Source organism: Manacus vitellinus, unplaced genomic scaffold (genome assembly GCF_001715985.3).
Source record: "Manacus vitellinus isolate BGI_N305 unplaced genomic scaffold, ASM171598v3 scaffold_431_pilon, whole genome shotgun sequence".
Classification (NCBI taxonomy): Eukaryota; Metazoa; Chordata; class Aves; order Passeriformes; family Pipridae; genus Manacus; species Manacus vitellinus.
This window is the reverse complement of record NW_021940555.1, coordinates 1-8029: the sequence shown is the minus strand read 5'-3', so window position 1 is coordinate 8029 and position 8029 is coordinate 1. Positions and strand designations below refer to the sequence as shown.

General features: G+C 56.7%; 1 protein-coding gene across 1 annotated transcript; it reads left to right on the top strand.

Moving 5' to 3' along the window:
* Positions 1 to 371: 371 nt before the first annotated feature.
* Positions 372 to 7972, top strand: PA2G4 (proliferation-associated 2G4). The gene is made up of 12 exons (XM_018078940.2): positions 372 to 528; positions 1072 to 1177; positions 1475 to 1544; positions 2228 to 2320; positions 2592 to 2655; positions 3692 to 3770; positions 4692 to 4770; positions 4881 to 5014; positions 5393 to 5487; positions 5907 to 6034; positions 6474 to 6527; positions 6747 to 7972. The coding sequence occupies exons 1-12, from the start codon at positions 474 to 476 to the stop codon at positions 6810 to 6812; spliced, it is 1023 nt and encodes a 340-aa protein (XP_017934429.2). The 5' UTR covers positions 372 to 473; the 3' UTR covers positions 6813 to 7972.
* Positions 7973 to 8029: the final 57 nt, after the last annotated feature.

Genomic DNA, 8029 nt, shown 5'->3' with positions numbered 1-8029 from the left:
GTGCCAGGCTGGGCCAGGAGCCCGTGGGTTCCTTGGAAAACAGGGACTCGTGGAGTGGGTGCCCGGCTGGGTCTGTCTCCGGCCCCGCACGTCCGCAGCGCCTTTGATGTCTCCCAGCAATCCCCAAACCTGTTTCTGGGGCTCTGACTTCTCCCAAAGGAATGTGGGGCTCCTGCTTCCCGCTGGGTCTCAGAGGTGCTTCACCTGTGGACACATTCCCAAAGGTTAAGGTGGGATTTGTGCCTCTCCAGGGCCATTTTTAGTCAAGATCCGAGTCTGGAATCTTGTTTTGTCCTGGGCAGCAGTGAGGCTTTCCCGCCGCAGCGCCGTGAGGGGATGCTGGTGTTGGGTTTGGGGCTGTTCCCCCCCGAAGGGCTCAGGGTGTCCTTTGGAATGCAGGGGTCCTTCGTGCCGTGGTGGAGGCGGCGAATCCCGGAGCGTCGGTTCTGTGCCTGTGCGAGAAGGGGGATGCCATGATCATGGAGGAGACCGGCAAGATCTTCAAGAAGGAGAAGGAAATGAAGAAAGGTGAGGCTGCTCCGGGGACGTCCCGTGGTCCTTGTTCCCACTGGGAATGGGCAGAGCACGGGAGGTGCTCCTGGGTGCTGATGGGTGTCAGGGATATTGTGCTGTTCCCAGGAAGGCAGTGTTAGCCCAAATCCTCCTGCCTGCCCTCCTGGCAGTGTCACTGGTGCTCCACAGCTTCCCATTTCAGCAGATCCAGTTACCCCCTGGAAATGGGAATTACTTGGGAGAGTCACTCGGCACCGTGGGGGTTGTGACGCTGAAATGCATCACTGAGAGCTCTCTGGTCCGTGTCCTGGGTGCTGGAGGTCCTGAAAACAGACTTAGATGGGATATTGGGAAGGAATTCCTCCCTGTGAGGGTGGGGAGGCCCTGGCCCAGGTTGCCCAGAGAAGCTGTAGCTGCCCCTGGATCCCTGGAAGTGTCCAAGGCCAGGTTGGACAGGGCTTGGAGCAGCCTGGGCTGGTGGAAGGTGTCCCTGCCTGTGGTTTTGAGATCCCTCCAAACCCAGACCTTGACTCCAGGGTTGTGTCTCTCCCTCTCCAGGAATTGCCTTCCCAACGAGTATATCCGTAAATAACTGTGTGTGTCACTTCTCCCCGCTGAAGAGTGACCAGGATTACATCCTCAAAGACGGAGATCTGGTCAAAATGTGAGTGCCTGGGGCGAGTTCCCTCCTCTGGCCCTGCTCCCTGTTCAATGCCTCCCAGAACCCCGGGATGGTTTGGGTTGGAAGGACCTTAGAGATCATCCCCTTCCCCCCACCACGGGCCGGGATGCACCAGCCCAGGTTAATTACTGCGCCACTAATTAAAGACTGATATGGAGTCTGGAGCAGCGCCTGGAGCGCTCTCCCATCTGCTGCTGCCTCTGGAATCGCCCCTGAGCCCTGAGCCCCGCCTGGAATTCCCTGAGCCCCGCCTGGAATTCCCTTTCCTTTGTGTTGCAGTGACCTGGGAGTGCACGTGGACGGGTTCATCGGGAACGTGGCCCACACCTTCGTCATCGGCGCCTCCAAGGTGGGTCTGTCCTCGGGGGGTGTCTCCGGCCGCCCCTCCTGGCACCCCAGAAATCATCTTGGGGGGTCTCTGAGTCCAAGGGGCTCTCTGGGGAGGGGGCAGCACCGGGAGCCTTGGGGAGGCAGTCCCTGCTGCCCAGCTGTGCTGCTGCAATGCCCCAGGAGGGATGTCCCCCACCCCAAAATCAGTCTTTGCTCCCCACTTTTCCTGCAGCACAGACGTTCCTTGCTGGGGGCTGGTGTTGGTGGGACACTGGGATTTGGCTGGTCTCGTGCCTTGGGAGTCCCTGTCACGATCCTAAAGTTGCCACTTAAAAAAGCTCAGGATGAATCCTTAGGTGGAGCCTTGGGAAGAGGGTGACGGTGTCTTGGGTTTTACTCCAGTGGCTTTGGAACAACTCGAAGGGGAGAGGACGAAAAATCCTCATTTGGAGTGTGTTGAAATCCTCCTGATCCATGTTTCTGGGCACACTGGAGCCCTGATCCCTTTCCAGGATTGGGAAGTCTCGGGAACTCCTGTGGGAGCTGACTTGCTGGTGGTGGATGGGGCACTCACGAGGGATCTGTGGGGCTTTTCCCCCTCCGAGCTGGATTCCGGGGGGAAGGTGTCCAGTGGAACGGGGAATCTCCTCCTCCAAACGAAGAGCAGCCCTCAGAAATCCCCCTGTTTGGCTGTTTTCCCAGGAAAAGCCCGTGCTGGGCCGCAAAGCCGACGTCATCAAGGCGGCTCATCTGTGCGCCGAGGCCGCCCTGCGCCTGGTGAAACCTGGGAACCAGGTCAGGGTCCCGGGGGAAGGGGCAGGGGGGACCTCGCCTGGGGAGAGTTCCCAGCGTGGGGAATTCCATGGGGCAGCTGGGAGCAGCTGTCTGGGTGGGTGTTGGCAGGAATCACAGCCTGGCACCGTCCCTCTGGTTTTTAGGAGGTGTCAAAGCACCTGTTGGTTGTAAAACGTGTGGAATTTATCCCAGAGCACGGAATTAAAGGAAACCTCGTGCTTGTGGCGGGAATTTTCTGTCCTTAACGTGTTTTCCTGTGTCCTTCTTCCAGAACACACAAGTGACAGAGGCCTGGAACAAAATAGCCCACTCGTTTCACTGCACACCCATCGAAGGTAAGGATGGGGAGCAGGGATTCCAGGGAGCAGGGATCCCAGGGATTCCAGGGAGTGGGGATCCCAGGGAACAGGGATCCCAGGGAACAGGGATTCCAGTCAGATTCTGGGAAACGTTCAGTAGCTGCAAGTCCATCTCTTAAGTGAGCAGCCTTTGCTGAAATATCCCTTCTGAACTCTCTGGATCCTTTTCCTTCCTCTGTTTCTGTGGCTTCATGGACACACTATTTTGGGAACAAGACGTGGGCCCCCACAGCCAGGGACACGTCCTGGCCATTTGGACTTAAAGCCCCTCTGGCAAATCCATCCCAGCTTTGTGATGCCAGAACCTTCCCAGGGTGGGCAGGGTGTCATTTCCTTCCTGCTCCAAAGCCTTGGATGAGTGGGAAGGTGCTGGGATAGCTGCTGGTGGCAGTGGCACCGCTGGATCCGTGTCTGGAAGCTCAGCCTGGCACTGGCAGATCTTTCAGCCACCTTAAATTGGTCCATTGCTGGTTAAACTTCCCGAAATTCCATAGAGCTGGCTCGTGCTCTGGGATCTCTGGGAACACAGATTCCTTGCTCTGTGTGTGGGATGGCTTTGTGGGCCTCCTCAGTGCTTTGTTCCATTCTCCAGGACACAATCCAGTGCTGTCCAAGGAGTTGTTTGGGGAAGAGTTGAGTCCCAGGCAGGTGATGGGAGCAGACGGAGCTGGTTGTGCCTGGGTCGTGCTTCCCATTCCCAAAAGGGGCATCCCACAGTCCCTGCTGGCTCAGGGAGTGGATTGGGAATGTGCTGGTGCCCCTTTCCAGGCTTGGGTTTGGAGGTGAACTGTGGGAAGTCTCCCTGGATGTGACACTGGTGGGGAATGGCTCCCAGTACAGCCCAGTACAACCCACTGGTGTGCCTGTGCCCGGGGCTCCCAGTACAGCCCAGTACAGCTCCCAGTACACCCCCGTTTCCGTGTGACCCTGAAGACTCTTCCCCTCCCTGCTCCCTGGATCTGAGAGCTGCCCTCCCAGTACTCCCAGTGAGCCCAGTTCCCTCTCCTGACAGGGATGTTGTCACACCAGCTGAAGCAACACGTGATCGACGGAGAGAAAACCATCATCCAGAACCCGTCGGACCAGCAGAAGTGAGTGAGGAGCTTTTGGGGGGCTCAGGGTGCCCTGGATCAAAGTGCAGCTCTGGGCCCTGCACAGGACAACCCCAAAAATTTCCCCAGTCCCCAAATCCCTGAGAGCATTGTCCAAACCCTCCCGGAGCTCTGGCAGCCCTGGGGCCGTGCCCACTGCCCTGGGGAGCCTGGGCAGTCCCAACCACCCTCTGGGGGAAGAACCTGTTCCCAAAACCCATCCAACCCCCCTGACACAGCTCCAGCTGTCCCCTTGGGTCCTGTCCCTCATCCCAGAGTGGCTCCTCACAGGGTTGGGCCTTTAAAGGTCCCTCCATCCCAAACCATTCCCGATCCTGTGAGCTGTGAGTCCGTTCGGGGTCATTCTGAGAAAGAAAAGCTGGAAGCCACCGAGGAGGCTCCGTGCTGGCACCTGTCCTTGGTTCCTGTCCAGTTCCTGGGGATCTGCTGGAAGCTGCCAGCACAAATCCCAACTGTTGGGCGTGGAGGTGGTGCCAGCTCAGAGCTGTGCCAAGACCTGTTGGCTGTCCCACAGGAGCTGCCAGGATCCCACGGGATGGGGGTGCTGGGCAGTCCCATCTCAGGAGGGGTTTGGGCTCATTGACCTGGGTTCTCATTCCATCCTGCCCCAGCAGCTCGGGGATCCCCTGGGATTGGCTCTTACAGTAAATATTTATGGAGTTTGGTGGCTTTAAATGCCAGTCCCCATCCCTGGAGGTGTCCCTGGAACAACTGGACGTGGCACTCGGTGCTCAGGGTGACAAGGCAGGGATCGGTCACAGTTTGGACCCGGTGACCTCAGAGGTCTTCTCCAACCTCAGGGATTCCAGAATCCCGAGTTCTGAGGGTCCTGTGGCTCGTGGGAGGTTTTCTCTTCCCTATTCTCCGTTTTTTTCCCTCCCCAAACTCTTTTCCCTGCAGGAAGGACCACGAGAAAGCCGAGTTCGAGGTCCACGAAGTGTACGCTGTCGATGTTCTCGTCAGCAGTGGAGAGGGAAAGGTGAGTCCCCCCCAAAAACCGAGGGGCACCTTTGTTGGGGGGGTCTGGAGGGGGCTGCTCCGAGGGCGGCTCCGCTCCGGGTCTCCCCCAGCTCCCGTTGGCCTTTCCAGGCGAAGGATGCGGGGCAGAGAACCACGATTTACAAAAGGGACCCTTCCAAGCAGTACGGCCTCAAGATGAAAACCTCCCGTGCCTTTTTCAGCGAGGTGGAGCGACGCTTCGACACCATGCCCTTCACCCTCAGGTGTGTGGGCACCTGTCCAGGGGCTGGGACACCCTTCCAGGGGGTGGGACACCCTTCCAGGGGGCTGGGACACTCATCCAGGGGGCTGGGACAGCTGTCCTGGGGGTGGGACACTCATCCAGGGGGCTGGGGAAGCCATCCAGGGGCTGGGACACCCGGGCCAGGGGCTGAATCTGAGCAGAGCTCAACGTTTTTGCTGTCCAGCTCGGAGGAGCCGCACGGCCTCGGCTGCCCTCTGTGGGGAGTTGCAGGATTCGAGCCCAGGAGAGGGTGTAGAAAGGATGTGATGGGCCTAAGCAGGAATTGCAGGGGATTTGAGCTCGGGTGTGAGCTTGGGTTTGAGCTCAGCTGAGCCCAGGTGTCTCTGTCTCCCCCCAGGGCTTTTGAGGACGAGAAGAAGGCCCGGATGGGGGTGGTGGAATGCACCAAACACGAGCTGCTCCAGCCCTTCAACGTCCTCTACGAGAAGGAAGGTGAGTGCTGGGTGGGGAAGGGGTAGGTGAGGGAGGAACAGGGGAGGATGGAGCCAGAGGAGCTGCTCAGGAGCAGGGATTGTGGGTCCTGGCAGGTGGCAGCAGCAGGAGTTGCAGGTCCTGGCAGGTTGAAGAAGCTCCTCTGAGGTGGTTTTTAGCCAGGTGGGAACGTGGAACAATGCTGGGTCAGGGGTCAGTGTTGGGTCAGGGGTCAGTACCTGGGTCAGGGGTCAGTACCTGGGTCAGGGATCAGTGCCTGGCTCAGGGGTCAGTGCCAGGGTCAGGGGTCAGTGCCAGGGTCAGGGGTCAGTGCCTGGGTCAGGGGGCAGTGCCGGGGTCAGGGGTCAGTGCCTGCCTGGAGCACTCCGGGGCTCAGCCCCGCAGGTCCTGGCAGGTTTAACCCGGGCTGTGCCCCACAGGGGAGTTTGTTGCACAGTTCAAGTTCACGGTGCTGCTGATGCCCAACGGGCCCATGAGGATAACGAGCGGCCCCTTCGAGCCCGAGCTCTACAAGTCCGACTTCGAGGTGCAGGACGGAGAACTGAAGGTTGGTTGAATCCTGAATGTGATTAATAGTGATAATTGCAAGTATTGATATCTCAATTAAATGTATGTATAAGCAGTATGTATGCACAGTGTATATAATACATGTGTTTATCCAGAAGTACCACCCTGTCCCTGCATCCCAGGGTGGGGACGGTGGAAATTAAAGTCCTGGAGCCTCTGCAGAGGTTTGTGCTGTGAATTTGGCAAGATTTGGTTAAGCCCAGATTGGGCCCCTTTCCTTCACCAAGCTCCTGCTCTCGTGGCTTGATAAGGACTCCCAGCCCTTTCCAGGAAAGATTTAGGGAATCACACCTTGGAATTCCCCATCCATCCTGTGCCCCCGAGGATTTCCCTGCTGTTCCCCTCTAATGGTGTTCCCCATCCTCCTGACTGAAAAAGGAGTAGTTTTCCAGCTCCTCACATTTCCTTCCTGTCTCCAGGCCCTTCTACAGAGCTCTGCAAGCCGGAAGACCCAGAAAAAGAAGAAAAAGAAGGTAATTTGTCCGTTCCTTGTGGGAATTTGTCCATTCCTTGTGGGAACTTGTGGCTCAGCAGCACCTGGATACTCCCAAGTCCTGTGTTTCGGGTTCATTTTGGTGTTTTCCCACCTCAGGAAGCAGCAGCTCCGTGGGATGGGGCTTCTGCAGGGCCCCCAGGGTGGGCTGTGGCTGTGTGGGACCCCCAGCTCTGACGTGTTCCCTGTTTCCCCACAGGCTTCCAAGAATGCAGAAAATGCCACCACGGGAGAGACGGCGGAGGAGAACGAGGCTGGCGACTGAGAGCCCCCAGATCACTCAAATGGCCCCTTTTCCCCCCAAAAAAATCCAACCAGAAGCAAAATAATCTGGCACTGTTGGTCCCCTCAGGACCAGACAGTCTGGACTTCCCACTGACTCCAAGCAGCTCCCGTTGACTTTGCCAAGCAGGGAGGAATCTCTCGGCCACTTCAGACAACTGAAAAAAGAGCAGAAAAAATAAAATTAGGAGTAAAAGTCACTATCAAATCTTTAACCTTTTATAGTTCCCACATTTGAAGAGGGGAATTAATCCCAGTCCAGCGAGAGGGAGTGTAGGGAGCCACCTGCTTCCTTCCTCCTCCTTCTTCCCCTCTTCCTCCTCATCCTCCTTTTATATTTTTTAATTTTTCCCTTTACAAATTTTAATGGAGGACAAAAAAACCCACCCAAAACCAGCTAATGACACCCAGAAAAGTGCCCTGTGTGAGTGATCTGGGACACGGTGCCAGAGGATTTATCTTTCCCCTCTGGGATTTATATTTATAATTGGGAAAAAAATGGCAAATTTGAGGTCCCCTGGGAGAGTGCTCTGGCTGCTCCGTTTTTGTCTCTGCCTTCATTTAAGGGATAAACTCGCTATTTTTTAACACAAACTCGTTTTTAAATTGTCCAGACCCTGGGAAGCCGCCGACATTCCGGCCCTGCGGAGGGGCAGGCGAGTCCCAATCCCCGTGTCCCGGGAGCACATTCCACCTTTCCCGCCCGCCACCTCGGGCCAGAGGATTTCTCACCCTTCCCTCTGGGTTGTACCTTTGTAACTGGGGAAAAGCTCTCAGCTGTTCCTCGGGTGACGGGTGAGGGAAGCGCTGCCGGAGCCGGGGCCGAGCCCGGCCAGGGGTATCGCTCTTTTGTAGTTCACTTTTATAAAAAAAAAACAAAAAAAAAAAAAGAAAAAAAGCCGCCTGATGCCATGAGTTGAATGTGAGGTTTTTTTCTTTGCCGATACCTCTGGTTCTTCCCCCCGACCCCCCCCGACGGAGCTGAATTTGGGAAAAACTCTTGCCTTTTAAGAACATTCCCGGGCGTCTCCGCAGGCTGCTGTGCTTCCTTCGTCAACATCCGAGTTTTCCACCCCGAACTCCACACGTGCAAATATTACCAAAGTCAATAAAAGAGAATAAACGATGCGATATTGGATTTTATTCTGAATTTTTTCCATCTCTCTCTGCTCCTGGTCTCCAGTTCTTTCAGCCCCGGGG